The following is a 20,971-nucleotide window of genomic DNA, read 5'->3' as shown; positions in this document are numbered from 1 at the left end:
CGCAATTAATTTGTAATAAAAAAACATTCTTTAACACAGAAGGTTTTACTAGAGAAACGCAACTCAATATTTATTGCCCAGATTCTGCAGTTTTTAGAAATGTCCCACACGTGGCCCTAATGTGGTAATGGACTGAAGCACCAGCCTCAGAAGCAAAAGTGCACCTAGAGGATTTTGGGGCCTCTTTTTTTAAGAATATATTTTAGGCACCATGTCAGGTTTGAAGAGGTCTTGTGGTGCCAAAACAGTGGAAACTCTCCAAAAGTGACATGGTTTTGGAAACTACACACCTCAAGGAATTATCTAGGGGTATGGTTAGCATCTTGACCCCACAGTTCTTTTGCTATATTTATTGGAGTTTGTCTGTGAAAATGAAAATCTACTTTTTTTCTGAAAAAATATAAAAACAATTTTTATTTTTACAAGGAATATAGAATAAAAAGCACCCCAAAACTTGTAAAGCTATTTCTCACGATTACGGCAATACCCCATATGTGGTAATAAACAGTTGTTTGCACCCACGGCAGAGCTCAGAAGATAGTGAGCGGCATTTGGCTTTAGGAGCGCAGATTTTGCTTGGTAGTAGTTTGGTTTGGAGTTTTGCTGGGATTTCAGTTTATAAGCTGGGCAGAGAACATCAGGGCATGATAAGAGGGTATAATAATGGGGTAAATAAATAATAAATCATAGATATGTGGCCGGTGTCGCTATATTCTAAGAACTTTTTTATGTTTTCTCCAACGGAGGTGTGTGAGGGCTTATTTGTTCCGTTACAATCTGTAGTTTTCATTGGTACAATTTTAGGGTACATCACTTTTATTTGATTTTTTGGCAAGCAAAGTGACAAAAAAAACATACATTCTGACTTTTTGTCCTTTTTTTTTTTTTTTTTTTTTTACAGAGTTCACGGTGCGCTATAAATGACATTTTACTTTATTCAGCGGGTCGGTACGATTACGGCGATACCATATCTATATAGGTTTTATTAATGTTTTGTGGCGTTTGCGCAATCAAATCACTTTTCTATAAAACAAATTTTTTTTTTGTGTCACCATATTCTGAGAGCCGTAATTTTTTATTTTTCAGTCAAAAAAGCTGTGTAAGGGCTTGTTTTTTGCGGGATGGGTTGTAGTTTTTATTGGTACTGTTTTGGGGTCAATGCGACTTTTGATAACTTTTTATTCTATATTTTGGGAGGGGTGATGACCAAAAAATAGTAATGCTGGCATTTATTTTTTTTTACATTTTTGTGCTGTTCACCGTGCGTGAAAAATAATATTATAGTTTTATAGTTTGGGTCGTTACGAACGCGGTGATACTAAATATGTGTACTTTAACGGTTTCATTTTTTTCCTATAATAAAAGACTTATTATAGGAAAAAAGCATTTTTTGTTTTTACACTTTTATAAAACATTTCTATTACTTTTTTTTTTTTTACTTACAGACCTGCAGCACTGATAGCTTCTATAATACATTAAACTACCTAGGTAGTGTAACATGTTATAAACGGTCAGTGTGACGCTGAGTCACACTGACCGGAAGCCTATGAGGACCATACGCACCCGCAATCGGTCCCCGGGAAAATTTGTTGTAGTGGTTGTAATGGTGGAAAGTAACAACACTGTGTTTCTCAAAAAAAAATCCCTGAATATTTTCGGTAATCCTTTAGTCGAGGTTGAGGTTTGATCTTCCTGATAACCTAATTTACGGCAAGTTACACAGTGCTCAAAGTGCGAAGATTCAGAGTGATCATAAAACAAATGCCTCTCATTCCAAATCGTACTTGCCACTTACTTGCATATAGCCTATTAATTCAAATAACAGACGAAGGACTCGTTCTTCATCAACCGATGGTCTCCTAGCTTTGCTGGAACGGAGATCTGAACTGAGTAAAGCTTTTCTTATTCCCATTCGGAAGGCACAAAACTCTTGTAGCTGTGACGGCTCACAAAACAAGTATCTCAGAAAAGGTGTCAGTGTGTTTATAGTAGATGGTTCATCCCTGAAAGAATATACAAAACAAAAGCATTACAATGATCCTATACTAAAAGGGATTAATAAATGAAAAGTAAACAAAACATATCTAGAATAACTACATTTATAAAGTATTTCCCACCTAAGGAAATATCTGGAAATATTCCTGAGTTCATGAAGTACATCAATATTCTAAATAACCATTTCTAACTTATCTTGACCTAACATATGATGAATTTCCAATCATGACAGTATCTATAAGGTTAATCCCACAGCTTTCCAAAAACAGACAAAGTATAGAAATCTAATTCTCCCTCTCTTTTATGGCTTGGCATTGTGAATAACACTTTAGTGTCAAAGCACTTTTGCCATTAGAAAGTGCTCGCTCAAGATACAATATTAATATCTTTCTGGGATGACCATTGTAGCTTGAAAATATTGAGAAACCCCCCAAAATCTCAATCCAAAAGGTTACTAGTAAAATGAGTGTGCTGATTGGCTGGGTCTCCCAGTACATCACATGTGCCACAGATCAGCACTGTCTGTGGCACTGCAAGTAATGTGAATTTGGTTTCAAGTTATAAAGGCCCATGAAAGACCATAGTAAGTTAAAAAATATTCTAACCTGATGTCACAGTAACTTAAAGGCTATGTACACCTTGAAAGGGATTAAAAAATAAATATATATATATATATATATATATACACACACACACACACATATACACACTACCGTTCAAAAGTTTGGGGTCACCCAGACAATTTTGTGTTTTCCATGAAAACTCACACTTATATTTATCAAATGAGTTGCAAAATGACTAGAAAATATAGTCTCACAAATGTTCTTCTGTGTGATCCAAACACCTCAAACTTCGATTCGTCTGTCCATGATACTTTTTCCCAATCTTCCTCTGTGTCTGTGTGCTTTTTCCCATATTAATCTTTTCCTTTTATTAGCCAGTCTCAGATATGGCTTTTTCTTTGCCACTCTGCCCTGAAGGCTAGCATCCCGGAGACGCCTCTTCACTGAAGACGTTGACACTGGCGTTTTGTGGGTACACTTCTCTTTCTACTCTGGTTAGAGCCTGTTTGTGCTGTCCTCTGAAGGGAGTAGTACACACCGTTGTAGGAAATCTTCAGTTTCTTGGCAATTTCTCGCATGGAACAGCCTTCGGCTGGGTTCACACGACCTATTTTCAGACGTAAACGAGGTGTATTATGACTCGTTTTACGTCTGAAAATAGGGCTACAATACGTCGGCAAACATCTGCCCATTCATTTGAATGGGTTTGCCGACGTACTGTGCAGACAACCTGTCATTTACGCCTCGTCGTTTGACAGCTGTCAAACGACGACGCGTAAAAATACAGCCTCGTCAAAAGAAGTGCAGGACACTTCTTTCAGACGTAATTTGAGCCGTACTTCATTGAACTCAATGAAGCACAGCTCAAAATTTACGGCTGTCAGAGAAGCCTCGAGGAGGAGCAATTACGGCTGAAACGAGGCAGCTGTTTTCTCCTGAAAACAGTCTGTCATTTCAGACGTAAAAGCCTGCTACCGTGTGCACATACCCTTCATTTCTAAGAACAAGAATAGACTGTCGAGTTTCACATGAAAGCTCTCTTTTTCTAGCCATTTTGAGAGTTTAACCGAACCCACAAATGTAATGCTCCAGATTCTCAACTAGCTCAAAGGAAGGTCAGTTTTATAGCTCCTCTAAACAGCAAAACTGTTTACAGCGGTGCTAACATAATTGCACAAGGGTTTTCAAGTGTTTTCTAATCATCCATTAGCCTTCTAACACAGTTAGCAAACACAATGTACCATTAGAACACTGGAGTGATGGTTACTGGAAATGGGCCTCTATACACCTATGTAGATATTGCATTAAAAACCAGACGTTTGCAGCTAGAATAGTCATTTAGCACATTAACAATGTAGAGAGTGTATTTCTGATTAATTTAATGTTATCTTCATTGAAAAAAAACTGTGCTTTTCTTTAAAAAATAAGGACATTTCTAAGTGACCCTAAACTTTTGAACGGTAGTGTATATCTGCAGATTTCTGTTGAGGCGACCACAGATCTGGCACGGTTTTGAATTTGCTGTAAAAGCAGAATGAGCCATACAGAAGAGAAAAAGAAGAATACTTTGAGACACTAAAGAGGTCGGGAGCTTTAAATTGTTTGTGGTTTTTGGAAAAAAAAACAAAAACCTGCTGTGCGTGAATATATACAAAAATTCGACCTTGACAGAGTAATATAACCAAGAAAGACAATTATGTGGATATAAAATTTAGTTTTTATTAATTATCTATTAAAAAGAAGGCACAACGAAAAATATATAGGAATACTTATAGAAACGCGCGTCGAGGCGGCTGGTATACTGTTACGAAGACTCACAGCCGGGTATGCCCCTGTAAATCTGTTCTAAATAGTTTTCACCACTTACTTTGTTCACATTAACTTTACTTTTTTTTTTTAAATGTGTCACTATATCACTTTAGTGAATGCAGGTTTTGGAAAATAGTTAGGATCTATGATGGCGCTGCTGCGTGATGAAGACGAGATACAGATACGGGAGCCGGTTCTCATAGAAGGGTATTTATTGCAATAAGCAATAAATACCCTTCTATGAGAAACAGCTCCCGTATCTGTATCTCGTCTTCATCACGCAGCAGCGCCATCATAGATCCTAACTATTTTCCAAAACCTGCATTCACTATACCTAAAGCGGTTACTCCGTTAACCGGCTCGGATCTGGCAGCAGCTATTCGTGGACCCCACTGCTTAACTCTTCTAACCTCACGGTGAGCATATATTTATTTATTCCTCACCTCCATCTTCATTGATCCACACCAAGTGGCGCCGTGGTTTTTGCTCTCTTCACTATATCACTTTGTGTTATAATGTGGTGACAGAGCATCTTTAAGTGCCCTATCTTCTACATAATGTGATTGGCGCTGTAATGTAGATAAGGGTTTTTTTATTTAGAAAAACGATAAATTTGGACCAAGTTATGACCTATTTTAGATTTATGCTAATGACTTTCTTAATGCCCATCTGGGCGTGTTTTTACTTTTTGACCAAGTGGGCGTTGTGGAGAGAAGTGTATGACGCTAACCAATTACAGATCCGAGGCACAGCCATGGGGGGCCAATGTGGCCCCCACTTATGCTAACATCTATATGGCTGCCTTTGAGGACAGGTTTGTGTACACCTTTAAATACTGGAGACATGTTCGTTGCTGGTTAAGAGATATTGATGATATGTTCCTGGTGTGGCAAGGTACACTGGATGAATTGAATTTGTTTCATCAGGAACTAAACAGTAAAGATCTCGAACTACAATTCACACTATGTTGGTCAGATAGTAAGATCCAATTCTTAGACACAGCGATATACGGAGAAGGAAACAGATTGAGATCAGATCTGTGTGTTAAGGCGACAGATAAGAATAGCATGCTGTACTATTCTAGTAGTCATCCAAGACGAATGGTGGACTCCTTACCACGGAGTCAGTTAATCTGAGTAAAACCGATAGTGAGGAGATTTTGGACACGAGACTAGATGCAATGTGTAGGAAGTTTCTAGATAGGCAATACCCTAAAAGATTGATCTCGAAATAGACACACGATCAGGAACATGGGTCGTGATAATTCGGTGACAGAGCCTCTTTAACAAAGGAATCTCTTTGGCAGAATTTATATATCCATTGACGATTTGGTATGTTACCTACATTACATTCATTCACATAACATAGGGGTTGCCTATTGGTCTCAACACTGGATACATTTACATTTCTATATACCCTGTGTGTAGAGTCCATTATTATTGTATGCTTACCAGATTCATGTGGTTTTCATTTTTATATATTTTTCGTGTTGTGCAGCCTTTTTAACAGATAATAAAAAATAAATTTTATATCCACATAATTGCCTTTCTTGGTTAGATTACTCAGTCAAGGTCCAATTTTTGTATGTATATTGAGTATTGAACTATGTTCTAATGTGTCTTGGATTACATAAGAAAATTTGTGCGTGAATATAACCTTAAAAAGGACCAGTGTATCCTAGATCATTGGAAGACAAATCTTCCTATGACTCCCCAATCACTGTTGTTTCACCTGGCGAGACCACCGGAAGAGGCGGATAGTCGGGAGACGAGATCTCCTCCCTCCCTGATACACACAATTTTAAGTGGCCCTAAGGTGTCTTCTCTCTAAACGGCTGGACACCGACGCACCGGGTATCGATATGATCGTGTTACAACTGAAAGGGCTAAAAGGTTTGGAACGTGTAGAGGTGGAGAGACGGAAAGAATTGGGAGCCGAGAAACTATTTACTAAGTGGAGAATCTTTATTGAATCACATTTTACAGCTGTTGAGATAGCGGGGATTGTTAAGCCATTTAGACATACCGCCTGGTACCATAGGGAACTTCTCGAAGGCACTCTTGGGGGGCTACACCTCATGCCTTGATTGGAGACTGCTGGTGGGGATCATTAGTTGTGATTGATATGTGCTGTTTAATTGTATTTGCCCGAGTTGTGATCTGTGGTAGGGAGAAGAAATGTTTTTCTTTATGATGTGAAACAGGGTATATGCCATGATCTTTTCTCTTCTTTATGTTGTATTCTACATGTTGCTCAACAAAAAGCAAATTCTACGTGATCTTTTTGTCTATTAAAAACAAAATTTGACAATTTGTCAATAAAAATGATGTTTAAAAAAAAACAAAAAACAAAACGTACCAGTGTCTGTGGTTTAACCCCCTAACCCCTTCCCGACATTTGACGTATCCATACGCCAAAGTCGGGTAGGGGAAGTATGGAGCGGGCTCACTGAGTGAACCCGCTTCATACGATGCCAGTGTCGGCTGTTTGTTACAGCCGACACCTCAGAGTAACTAGCGGCATCGCGCTGGAGCGCGATCGCGCTAGTTTAACTCGTTAAATGCCACGGTCTACATACCGCAGCATTTAACTCGATAGAAAGAGGGGGGCGACCCCCTCTAACAGCTCATCGCGCCCCCCCCCCCCGCAAAACACAGCTTCTTATCAGCTGTATTGAAGGATCAGCGGCGAGCACCCCCCCACACACACACACACAAATGCCCCAAAACATGCAAGTAAGGTGTGTGTGTGTGTGTGTGTGTGTGTGTGTGTGTGTGTGTGTGTGTGTGTGTGTGTGTGTGTGTGTGTGGGGGGGGGGGGGGCACGGTTGCATGTTTGAGGGGGTTAGTGTGTGGGGAGGCGCTCGCCGCTGTTCCTTCAAAACAGCTAATTAGCGGCTGTTTTGAAGGTTTAGCAACGAGCACCGCTGCTCCGTTGTTCCTTTCCAACCGTGAACCGCCGTGTGACTACATGGCGATTCACAGTAGGAGCAAGGAATGAAGAAGCAGCGGCATATTACTATTATTATTTTGTTTTGCAGGTTCCACTGGACCGTTTGGACTACGTTGCAGATTGGTTTGACGATCGACTTTTTTTTTAAAATAAAATGGTGAAAGAGGGTTGTGTGGGGGGAATTTTTATTTCAATAGCAAAATATTTTCTTATGTCTGTTTTTTTTTATACTTTATTAGCACCTTAGTAATGGCAGTTGTCTGTTTTAGCCAGTAAAAAGGCTGCAACTAACCCCCCCATTATTACCCCGATACTCACTGCCACCAGGGGTATCGGGAAGAGCCGGGTACAATCCAGTACCTGACCACCTGTAGTGATGGTCGGGCACTGGGGCGGCCACCGGCTGGTATTAGGAGGCTGGGAAGGACCAAAAACAGTGACCTTCCCATCCTGGTAATGCTAGGCTGCTGCTGTTTTATTGTATCTGGCTGGTTATGAAATTGTGGTTTTTTTTTTCAAAATTTGTAAATTGACTAAAACGGTGAAGCGCCTTATAAAATATAGGCGTTTTTTATGTGTTTTTCACCAGTTTTTTTACGCACTTGCATAATTCTGAGTCCTTTTGACCATGGGAACATTTGGCGCGCTTTACATGCCAAAGAATTGACAAGACTCTTCGTTTCTTAGAAACGCTCGCGTAAAAAATTGTTTTGTATGTACTAAATGTGCGCTTTCTCATTGATGTAAATGGGAAGCTTAATCAAGCGTTTGACGCGTTTTTTGATATGCAAGATGAGTCAAAAACAGAGTCCAATACACGCCATTTGAACCTGTCAACTGAAAAGTCATTCACCACAGGGGCTTCCCTCTTGACTTTCATCATTCTTAGCTTTTTGGTGTGTCCTGTAGTTTCTGCCAAAAACACTCCCAAAAAGGGGGCTGGACACTGCTTAGCAATTTGGAGACAGCCTTTCCTGGCTTGTAGCCAAAAATAGGGAGGGGGGATAAGTCTCCCTCCCACATTTACAGCAGCTGTAGGTCAGGCTTCTTTGCCTGATTCGCCTCGCTGCAATTCTGGGAAGTGCTCCTTCTGGTGGCCAACATAGGAAAACATGTCAAATTATTATTTCATTTTTAATACTTTCCACCTTGTGGAAGAAAAAAAAAATACAGCAAAAAAAATAAAAATAAAGTAGTAACTTACTTTAAATAATTTTTTTTTTATTTGGTGACACATTCCATTTTATTCAGGCCCCTTTTGAACTCTTACAGTGAATTCACCATTACAACTTCCTTTAGCAGAGGGTTTCATAGTTTCACTGCTCTTACAGTAAAGAATGACATTTTAGGTCAGTGTAGAAACCTTTCTACCTCTATTCGTGGAGGATGCACCCTTGTTATAGTTACAGTCCTGAGTATAAATAGATAGTAAAAGAGCTCTCTGTATTGACCATTGATATATTTATACATAGTTAATAAAGAGGCTCTGTCACCAGATTTTCAAACCCCTATCTCCTATTGCAGCAGATCGGCGCTGCAATGTAGATAACAGTAACGTGTTTTGTTTTTTTTCAAAAATGAGCATTTTTGGCCAAGTTATGACCATTTTTATATTTATGCAAATGAGCCTTTCTTAAGTACAACTGGGCGTGTTTAAAGTTATGTCCAAGTGGGCGTTTATTGTCTGTGTACATCTGGGCGTTTTTACTTGTTTTACTAGCTGGGCGTTGTGAATAGACGTGTATGATGCTGACGAATCAGCATCATCCACTTCTATTCACAACGCCCAGCTTCTGGCAGTGCACAGACACACAGCGTGTCCTCGCGAGATCACGCTATGACGTCACTCACTTCCTCCCACAGGAACTTCATCGCGTCGGATGAGCGAGGACACGCTGTGTGTCTGAACTGCCAGAAGCTGGGTGGTAACGAAGAGAAGTGGATGATGCTGATTTGTCAGCATCATACACTTCTATTCACAACGCCCAGCTAGTAAAACAAGTAAAAACGCCCAGATGTACACACACAATACACGCCCACTTGGACATAAGTACAACTGGGCGTGTTTAAAGTTATGTCCAAGTGGGCATGTATTGTGTGTGTACATCTGGCCGTTTTTACTGGGCGTTGTGAATAGAAGTGTATGATGCTGACGAATCAGCATTATCCACTTCTCTTCGTTACCACCCAGCTTCTGGCAGTTCAGACACACAGCGTGTCCTCGCTCATCCGACGCGATGAAGTTCCTGTGGGAGGAAGTGAGTGACGTCATAGCGTGATCTCGCGAGGACACGCTGTGTGTCTGTGCACTGCCAGAAGCTGGGCGTTGTGAATAGAAGTGGATGATGCTGATTCGTCAGCATCATACACTTCTATTCACAACGCCCAGCTAGTAAAACAAGTAAAAACGCCCAGATGTACAAAGACAATAAACGCCCACTTGGACATAACTTTAAACACGCCCAGTTGTACTTAAGAAAGGCTCATTTGCATAAATATAAAAATGGTCATAACTTGGCCAAAAATGCTTGTTTTTGAAAAAAAAAATGTTACTGTAATCTACATTGCAGCGCCGATCTGCTGCAATAGGAGATAGGGGTTTGAAAATCTGGTGACAGAGCCTCTTTAACCCCTTCCCGACATGTGCCGTACATGTACGGCGCTGTCGGGAGGTGCTTCCCGCAAAGCGCCGTACATGTACGGCGCAGTGATTGTGCGGGCTCAGAAGCAGAGCCGGCACCATCACCGCGGGGTGACAGCTGTATTATACAGCTGGCACCCTCCTGTAACTGCCAGGACCGGAGCTACTCTCCGATCCGGCAGATTAACCCCTCAGATGCTGCGCTCAATAGAGCGCAGCATCTGATAGGTTTTCACCCGATCGGCAACCCAGTGATGCAATCGCTGGGTTGCTGTGGCAATCGGACGCCAGAAAATGGCGTCCGAGTCTGCCTTGTACGGGAGCCGATGAGGACCCGCCTTCGGCGTGTCCTCATAGGCTTGCTGTCAGTGAATAACTGACAGCGCTAATACACTGCACTACGTATGTAGTGCAGTGTATTAGAGTAGCGATCGGGGCATCAGGCCCTCATGTCCCCTAGTGGGACAAGTCAGAAAAGTAAAAAAAAGTTAATAAAAATGTGGTAAAACAATAAAAACACACACATTTCAAATAAAAATAAAGCTAAACTGACTTTTTTCCCATAGTAAGTCTTTTATTATGGGAAAAACCGTAAAAATTAAAAAAAACTATACATAATTGGTATCGCCGCGTCCGTAACGACCCAAACTACAAAACTATTATGTAATTTATCCCGCACGGTAAACGCCGTAAAAAAAAAACATGAAAAACAGCGCCAGAATCTTTGTTTTTAGGTCACATCTCCTTCCAAAAAATGCTATAAAAAGTGATCAAAAAGTCACATTTACTCCAAAATTGTACCAATAAAAACGGCAATCCGTCCCGCAAAAAATAATCCCTGACACCGCTTTGTGCACGCAAAAATAATAACGTTATGTGTCTTAGAATATGGCGACACAGAAAACAAATGATTTTATAAAAAAAGTGATTTTATTGTGCAAAAGCCGCAATACATAAAAAAAACTATATAAATTTGGTATCGCCGTAATCGTATCGACCCGCAGAATAAAGCTAACATGTAATTTAGGGCGCACTGTGGATGCCGATAAAAAAAACCAATAAAAAACGATTCCAGAATTGCTTGTTTTTGGTAATTTCCTTTACCAAAAAATGAAATAAAAAGTGATCAAAAAGTCGTATGTGTTCCAAAATGGTACCAATAAAATCTACAGCCCGTCTCGCAAAAAACAAGCCCGCACACCGCCCAATCAACTGAAAAACAAAAAAGTTACGGCACTAGTAATGCGGTGATGAAATAACATCTCAATGCGCAGGCCGGAGGGGAACATTCCTTCAGTTTCAGGGCCGTAGTATTTAGGAACTAGGAAAGGGAAGGGACATCGCACATCCGCTGGAAGCGAGGGCGCCCGTATTATACCAGCGCAAAACTTTCCCAGCAATATTTCCCAAACTACGAAGGAGAAAAAGTCCCCAAAAGGTGCAGTGTAAAGAGCGTTACAGAAGGGGGACAAGAAAGAAAACCATTTATCAGTGTGACACCGGCCTGCGCATAACGGATCGCTTCACAGCGTAACACACATCTATGGATAATTGTATTATTTACCCCATTATTATACCCTCTTATTATGCCCTGATGTACCCGCACAGATTACATATACCCTGATGTTCTCCGCACAGATTACATATACCCTGATGTACTCCGCACAGATTACATATACCCTGATGTACTCCGCACAGATTACATATACCCTGATGTTCTCCGCACAGATTACATATGCCACCACATTATAAACTGAATACCAGCAAAACTCAAACAAAACTACCAAGCAAAATCCATGCTCAAAATGGTGGTCTTTCCCTTCTTAGCCCTACAGTGTGCCCAAACAGCAATTTATGGCCACAAGTAAGGCATTACCATACCCGGGAGAACCCGCTTAACAATTTATGGGGTAACATTCTCCAGGGGCACAACATCTTGTGTGGTGAATGGGCAGATCAGTGGAAAAATTGCAATTTTCACTTTGCACCATCCACTGCGTATTCATTTCTGAAAAACACCTGTGGAGTCTAAATTCTCACTACATCCCTTGATAAATGCCTTTAGGGGTGTAGTTTCTAAAACGGGGTCACTTTTGTTTGGTACATCAGGGGTTTTGCAAATGCAACATGGCGTCCGCAAACCATTCCAGCAAAATCTACGCTCCAAAAGATAAATACCGCTCCTTTTCTTCTGAATGCTCCCATATATGTAAACAGCTTATTATAACCACATATGGGGTGTTACCGTACTCGGGAGAAATTACTTTACAAATGTTGGGGTGCTTTTTCTTCTCTATTACTTGTAAAAATGAAAAATGTTGATCTAAAACGACATCTTGTTGGAAAAAAAAATTATTTTTCATTTTCATGGCTTAATTCAGCAAAAAACCTTTGGGATCAAAATTTTCACTATACCCCTAGATGATTCCTCAGGGGGTGCAGTTTCCCAAATGGAGTCAATTTTGGGGTGTTTCCACTGTACTAGTACTACAGGGGCTCAGCAAATGTGACATGGCGCCCAGACACTATCCAAAATCCAAATGGTGCTAGTTCCATTCTGAGCCCTACCGTGTGTCCAAACAGCCGTTTATGACCACATGTGGGGCATTGTTTTACTCGGGAGAAGTTGCTTTACTAATTTTATGGTGCTTTTTCTCCTTCAGTCCTTGTGGAAATGAAAAAAAAAACCTAAACCTACATTTTATTTCAAAAAATGTAGATTTTCATTTTTACGGCCTACTTCCAATAAGTTCTGTAAACCACCTGTGGGGTCAAACTGCTCACTGTACTCCTAGATAATTTCCTCATGGGGTGTAGTTTCCAAAATGGGGTCACTTGTTGGGGGTTTCCACTGTTTTGTCCCCTCAGGGGCTTTGTAAATGCGACATGGCCTCCGCAAACCATTCCTGCTAAATTTGAGTTCCAAAAGCCAAATGGCGCTCTTTCCCTTCTCAGCCTCGCCGTGTGTCCAAACAGCCTTTTATTACTACATGTGGGGTATTGTTTTACTCGGGAGAAATTTCTTTACAAATTTTATGGTGCTTTTTCTCCTTTAGTCCTTGTGGAAATGAAAAAAAATTAGCTAAACCTACATTTTATTTGAAAAAATTTAGATTTTCATTGCCTAGTTCCAAAAATGTTTGCAAAAAAACTGGCCGATCAAAATGCTTGCTACACCCCTAGATAAATTCCTCGAGGGGTATAGTTTCCAAAATGGGGTCACTTGTTGGGGGTTTCCACTGTTTTGTCCCCTAGGGGGCTTTGCAAATGCGACATGGCCTCCGCAAACCATTCCTGCTAAATTTGAGCTCCAAGAGCCAAATGGCGCTCTTTCCATTCTAAGCCCTGCCGTGTGTCCAAATAACCGTTTATTACGACATGTGGGGTATTGTTTTACTCGGGAGAAATTGCTCTACAAATGTTGTGGTGCTTTTTCTACTTTAGTTCTTTTGGAAATGAAAAAAAATTAGCTAAACCTACATTTTATTTGAAAAAATTTAGATTTTCATTTTCATGGCCTAGTTCCAAACATTTTTGCAAAAAAACTGGCCGGTCAAAATGCTTGCTACACCCCTATATAAATTCCTCGAGGGGTGTAGTTTCCCAAATGGGGTCACTTTTGGGGGGTTTCCACTGTTTTAGTTCCACAAGACCTGTTCAAAGCTGACATGGTGCCTAAAATATATTCTAATAAAAAGGAGACCCAAAATCCACCAGGTGCTCCTTTGCTTCTGAGGCCGGTGCTTCAGTTCAGTAGCACACTAGAGCCACATGTGGGATATTTCCTAAAACTGCAGAACCTGGGCAATAAATATTGAGTTGCATTTCTTGGGTAAAACATTCTGTGGTACAAAAAAAATGGATTCAAAATGAATTTCTGGAAAAAAATAATGAACTTTGTAAATTTCACCTCTACGTTGCCTTAATTCCTGCGCAATGTCTAAAGGGTTAAGAAACTTTCTAAATGCTGTTTTGAATACTTTGAGGGGTGCATTTTTTAAAATGGGGTGACTTATTGGGGGTTTCTAATATCTAAGGACCTCAAACCCACTTCACATCTGAACTGGCCCCTGTAAAAATAGCATTTTGAAATTTTCTTGAAAATGTGAGAAATTGCTGCTAAAGTTCTAAGCCTTGTAACGTCCTTGAAAAATAAAATGATGTTCAAAAAACGATGCCAATCTAAAGTAGACATATGGGGGATGTTAGTTAGCAACATTTTTGTGTGATATAACTGCCTGTCTTACAAGCAGATACATTTAAATTGAGAAAAATGCAAATTTTTGCAATTTTTCGCTGAATTTTGGTGTTTTTCACAATTAAATACTGAATGTATCGGGCAAATTTTGCCAGTAACATAAAGTCCAATGTGTCACGAGAAAACAATCTCAGAATCACTTGGATAGGTAAAAGCATCCCGGAGTTATTACCACATAAAGTGAAACATGTCAGATTTGAAAAATGAGGCTCTGTCAGGAAGGTCAAAAGCGGCCAAAGAGGGAAGGGGTTAAGCCACCCTTCAATCGTCTTTTTTTCTAAACTAAACAAGCTAATTTTGATAATGTTTCTGGGTACTGTAGTTCACCCATTCCATTTCTTACTTTAATTTCCTATCTTTGAACCCGCTCAAGCTCTACTATGTCTTTCTTGTGCACTGGTGCCCAAAACTGTACACAATATTCCATGTGATCACCATTCCCTATACATTTTCATCATATTGGCAGTGCACCCGATTACACAGGGAAAAAACTATCTTGATTGATACACTGTATATAACCTTTTAATAGCTCTCAAGTCTTCAATATTACTCAGCTCTAATATTTCATATGTTGTCATGTAGAGAAGTATGATCCCAAGACAGTTCTCAACCGGCTTTGTAGAGTGTGCCAATTTGTACAATATATGTGAAGTTGATTTTGGCAGCTTGTGACAATAACACGGCAGTAGCTTTCAGAGCCCCTCCTTGATATCCCCCGGCTGTGTACACTACTCCTGCTGTCCCAGATAGCTGCATATGTGAAGCTACTGACAAGGAAACGAAGCCAGTAGTAACAAACCTAGACATGCAGTGATGTGCATAGTGGACATTTAATGCTAAATAAACACCCTGTGAGCTATTGGAGATTAAAAATAATGTATTTACCCAAAGCACTCTAAGGTAGATTTTAGTGCAAATGAAAATGAAGACAGAAAAGTGGCCACAATTATACCACTGTATTTACCCCCTTAATGGCAGTAAGCAGTTACAAAGTACATCTGTGCTCATATAAACAGAATTCATTTTATATCAAATCCTTACAAATTTTGAGTCGTTACTTCTTTTTGTCTCCCTGCTCTTACGCCTACAATACAAAAATTTGTAAATGGGTGCTTTGCATCCATTTACACATCCCACATTCCACCATGAGACGGAAAACTTTTTACCTGTGTTATAGCAGTTAATGATATAGGCTGGGCAAAGCATATGTATTCTATATTGTTATTCCCGGGAGAAAGCGGGGATTATTTCGTGGCATAAATGAAATTACAAAAATAAACAGCATGTTTTCCCTATTTTTCTCCTATATGAAACATTTTTTTTATTTAAAAAAAAATAATATATACTGGTACTGTTTTCGTATCACATTAACCCCTTCCCGCCCAACCACGTACAGTAACGTGATGGAAACTGGTGTCTTAAAGCCTTTCCACGTTACTGTACGTGAAGGAGATAGAGCTAGCTCAGGAGCTGAGCCCGCACCATCACCCCAGGGTGACAGCTGTATGTTACAGCTGGCACCCGGAGGTATCGGCCAAGACCGGAGCTGGCATCCGATCCGGCCGATTAACCCCTCAGATGCTGTGTTTAATAGAGATCAAAACCACAAAAAAGGCGATACTTACTAAGTGGGTGGGTGAAAACCCGTTCCCAATAGTACGCAGACAGGTCAAAAAATGCTGCAGAAGGAGGGTGCATTAAATAGTGATAGCGTGCTTTTCACGCGTGTCGTACGGACCTATGTAAGTCTATGGGGGCATGCAGACAGTCCGTGAGTTTTGCTCAGCGCGAGTCCGCTGAAAAAAATTCACAACGTCCTATATTTGTGCGCTGTTCGTGCATCACGCACCCATTGAAATCAATGGGTGCGTGAAAATTACGCAGGTCACACGGAAGCACTTCCGTGCGAACAGCGTGATTCGCGCAACAGCTGTCAAACTCTGAATGTAAACAGAAAAGCACCACGTGCTTTTCTGTTAACAAACATCCAAACGGAGTGTCATAATGATGGCGGCTGCGCGAAACCCTCGCAGCCGCGCTTCATACGCCGATGACACGGAGCTGTTAAATGACTTTTGCGCACGCAAAACGCCGCGTTTTTTGCGTGTGCAAAACGCACACGCTCGTGTAAACCAGGCCTTAGTGTAGTGCTAAAGTGTGAATGTATGGTAAAAAAGAAAAGTGTATGCATGGAAGTGTCAGAAATGTGTGATAATGTAATAAGAAATAAATATGTGATGAATGGGGGTCAGTGCTGTGAATAGTACATGGTGCGTCAGTACTATGTGTAATACGTGGAGGGACAATGTGTTGGTAGTCAGGCATAGCATATCTTGACGAATCACAGCCTATTTGTAACGCCGCTACGGTTAGCTAAGGCGGTCTGCTCTGCATGCCAAGCCAAACGCCAGCACATCATGCCCTCCCAGCATATAAGACCTGGCTGCGTCCTGAAAAAAAGTATACATAGTAAACAGATCCATGAAACATGGGGTATTAGTTGTTATTTTGGCCAAAATACGCAAAGCTCGCAACCCAAGGTCAAGGGTCCCCAGTGCCTTTCGAGCTAGCCAACAGTAGCGGCGTTACAAATAGGCTGTGATTCGACAAGATGTGCTATGCCTGACGACCAGCACATTGTCCCTCCACGTATTACACTTCGTACTGACACCCAAGGTACTATTCACAGCACTGACCCCCATTCATCACACATTTATTTCTTATTACATTATCACACATTTCTAACACTTCCATAGATACACTTTTCTTTTTTACCATACATTCACACCTTCGCACTACACTAACACTGACATTCATTTATCACACACTTGTGAGCACTTAGTTCGCCACTCCCCTCAAGATTAGTGGGAGTGGCTATCCCTATTTAATGCACCCTCCTTCTGCAGCATTTTTTGACCTGTCTGCGTCCTGCTGGGAACGGGTTTTCACCCACCCACTTAGTAAGTATGGCCTTTTTTGTGGTTTTGAAGTGATCGATGTCCCATTTTTTCTGCTGGTGCGTTAAATAGAGATCGCAGCATGTGAGGATTCTTTAGCCACTGGCACCCCAGCAACGTGATCGCTGGGTTGCTGGTGGCTGCAAAGGCGATCGGAGGCCCAATACTTACCACCCGGTCTACCAGCAACGGAAGCCTCCTATGCCCCGCTCGGCGGCGGGGCCTAAAAGGCTTCCAGTACAATCGGCAAGATGGTGCCGACTCAGAATCCGGCTCAGAAGTTGAGCTGGCGTAATCAGCAGTGGGTGTCGGTATTTTACAGCGGACACCCCAATCTATCTGCAGGAACCAGAGCTAGCTCAGATTCCTGCCATTAACCCCTTCGATGCAGCGATCCACTGCGATTAATGCATCTTAGCAGTTTGTAGCAAATCGGCAACCTGCCATGCGATGGCAAGGCTGGCGACTGCTACTATGGGAACAGGAGGTCTAACAATGGCCTCCTGTCTGCCATTACGGAAGCCGATTAGGCCCGCCCAGAGGCGGAGCCTGATCAGCTTGCTGTCAGTGAACAACTGACCGTTCCAATACATTGCAATACATACACCGTGTTCCAAAAAATTATGCACATTGGATTTAAGCGTCAAACATTTAAAGGGGTTGTCCCAAGTTGACTCAAATTTTTTTTTTTATACATTCTAAGCAGGAAATGAATTTTAAAACATTTGGTGTTAAAAAAAATTTAAAATTCATTTCCTAAGTGCCTTTTTTTTACACTTGATAACTCAGCAAGTGCTGGTTATCTTTTCTAAAAAGGGGCGTGAGCGGCTCGATGTCAATCAAGCCGCTCCGCTCTGCAGTGTGCGCGCTCCCGATGTTGCTAGATACTGTAGTTCTAGCAACATCGGGAGAATGTTCGTCTCAAGCGGGCATGGTAAGCCCGATTGAGACGAACTTACCGTGAATGTACTCTACACTACACTACACTACATTCACCCCGTTTCGGCAAGCCACTTTTCCATCACCCACCCTGTCACTACATGTAATATTTGTAGCCGCCGCAGCGGTGCTGCATCAGCACCCGGCGAACAACTAAAAATATATAAAATAAAATAATAATCACCTAAGACGTTCTAACGGCGCTCTGAACGGTCCCGTCACTTGCCATCTTCCTTCTTCTTGGCGCCGCTCGCATTCATAGTAACAATGCGTTGTGGCGCAGATGACGTAATCATATCAGGCCCACGTGATTACTTCATCTGCGCCCACCGCTCTGTTATTGTGAATGGGAGAAGAAAAGTGACGGGACCGTTCAGCTCTTCGTGGGAACGTCTTAGGTGAGTTTATTTTTGTATGTATGTTGTTATGTATGTATGTATGTATGTATGTATGTATGTATGTATGTATGTATGTATATGTTTTCTTGTATGTATGTTGTCATGTTTGTATGTGTATATGTGCATGTATGTGTATATGTGCATGTATGTTTGCATGTATGTATGTTTTCATGTATGTATGTTTGCTTGTATGTATGTTTGCTTGTATGTATGTTTGCTTGTATGTATGTTTGCATATTTGTATGTGTATATGTGCATGTATTTTTGCTTGTATGTATGTTTGCTTGTATGTATGTATGTATGCTTGCTTGCATGTATGTATGTTTGCTTGTATGTTTGCTTGTATGTATGTTTGCTTGTATGTATGTTTGCATGTATGTATGTTTGCTTGTATGTATGTTTGCTTGTATGTATGTTTGCTTGTATGTATGTTTGCTTGTATGTATGTATGTATGTTTGCTTGTATGTATGTTTGCTTGTATGTATGTTTGCTTGTATGTATGTTTGCATATACGTATGTTTGCTTGTATGTATGTTTGCTTGTATGTATGTATGTATGTATGTATGTTTGTATGTGTATATGTGCATGTATGTGTATATGTGCATGTATGTTTGCTTGTATGTATGCTTGCTTGCATGTATGTATGTATGTTTGCTTGTATGTATGTTTGCTTGTATGTATGTTTGTATGTGCATGTATGTGTATATGTGCATGTATGTTTGCATGTATGTATGTTTTCATGTATGTATGTTTTCATGTATGTATGTTTGCATGTATGTTTTCTTGTATGTATGTTTTCTTGTATGTATGTTGTCATGTTTGTGTTTTCATGTATGTATGTTGTCATGTTTGTATGTGTATATGTGCATGTATGTTTTCATGTATGTATGTTTGCATGTATGTATGTATGTTGTCATGTTTGTATGTGTGTATGTTTTCATGTAGGTATGTTTGCATGTATGTATGTTTGTATGTATGTTTTCATGTATGTATGTTGTCATGTTTGTATGTGTATACGTGCATGTATGTATGTTTGTTTGTATATATGTCTGTATGGCCATGTATGATACTGTCTGCTGGCGTCCTGTATCTAAGCCAACTTTGCCGCAGGCTTCTATACATGGTATAACAGTCAGTATCACACATGAAAGTGAAAGTAAGCCTACGACATGTTTTATTTCATTTTTTTTTTTATATTTTTGATTTTTTACAGGTTTGGTGTTTGGACTACGTCGGTTTCGAGGACTACTTAGATGACGCTTTTTTTTCATCAATAAAATGGTTAATGAGGGTTGTGTTGGGGGTGCTTTATTTCAATAAAATATTTTATCTATATCTTTGTCTTTTCTTTTCAAGTTTTATTACTATCACTTTAGTAATGGCCGCTGTCTGAGTGACAAGGTCCATTACTAAGGGGAGGCTTAGTGTTAGCCGGTGCAGAGGCTAACACTAACCCCCATTATTACCCCGGTACCCACCACCACCAGGGGTGTCGGGAAGAGCCAGGTACGATCCAGTACCCGACCATCTGTTGTGATGGTCGGGCTCTGGGGCGGCCGCAGGCTGGTATTATGAGGCTGGGAAGGGCCAAAAACAGTGGACCTTCCCACCCTTGTAATGCTAGGCTGCTGCTGCTGTGTTGTATCTGGCTGGTTATAAAAATGGGGGGGACCCCATGTCATTTTTTTTTTATTATTTATTTATTATTTTTATTAAAAAGACATGGGGTTCCACCCAATTTATCATAACCAGCCACATACAACACAGTGTTATTAGCCTGGGAATGTACTAAACCAGTGGCCCTTCCCACCCCGTGTAATGCCAGGCTGCTGCGGCCTTGTATATGGCTGGTTATTAAAAATGTGGGGGACCCAACGTCTATTGTTAAATTTTACAAAAAAACGACGTGGGGGTCCCCCCCATTTTTATAACCAGCCCGATACAACACAGCAGCAGCAGCCTAGCATTACAAGGGTGGGAAGGTCCACTGTTTTTGGCCCTTCCCAGCCTCATAATACCAGCCTACGGCCGCCCCAGCGCCCGGCCATCACAACAGATGGTCGGGTACTGGATCGTACCAAGCTCTTCCCGGCACCCCTGGTGGTGGTGGGTACTGGGGTAATAATGGGTGGTTAGTGCTAGCCTCTGCACCGGCTAACACTAAGTACCGCCTTAATAATGGACGCTGTCAATCAGCCAACTGCCATTATCTAGGCACTAATAAAGTTTGAAAAAAAAACACAAAGACAATTTTTTTTTATTGAAATAAGAAATCCCCAACAAAACCCTCGTTAACCATTTTATTAAAATTTTCAAAAAACGTAGATCTACGCAGTAGTCCAACGAATCGAAAGACGTAGTCCAATCGGTACATCAAAATCTGCAACAACATAAAAAAACAGTTATCAATGTGAACAATACCGATACTTATACTCACCTACACACACACACAAACAAC

At 40.8% G+C, this 20,971-nt stretch overlaps 1 protein-coding gene across 4 annotated transcripts in view; it reads right to left on the bottom strand.

Moving 5' to 3' along the window:
- The window catches only part of FOCAD (focadhesin), a 407,831-nt gene that overhangs the window by 217,291 nt on the left and 169,569 nt on the right, over positions 1-20,971 (bottom strand). For all 4 annotated transcript variants that reach the window (XM_075825910.1, XM_075825919.1, XM_075825901.1 and 1 more), the window contains one exon: positions 1,796-2,003. In XM_075825910.1, coding sequence (XP_075682025.1) covers positions 1,796-2,003 — 208 coding nt within the window. The remainder of the gene's footprint in view (positions 1-1,795; positions 2,004-20,971) is intronic.

Source organism: Rhinoderma darwinii, chromosome 1 (assembly GCF_050947455.1).
Source record: "Rhinoderma darwinii isolate aRhiDar2 chromosome 1, aRhiDar2.hap1, whole genome shotgun sequence".
Lineage (NCBI taxonomy): Eukaryota > Metazoa > Chordata > Amphibia > Anura > Rhinodermatidae > Rhinoderma > Rhinoderma darwinii.
Note: the sequence above shows the minus strand (reverse complement) of the source record. Positions and strands in the feature narration are given on the sequence as shown.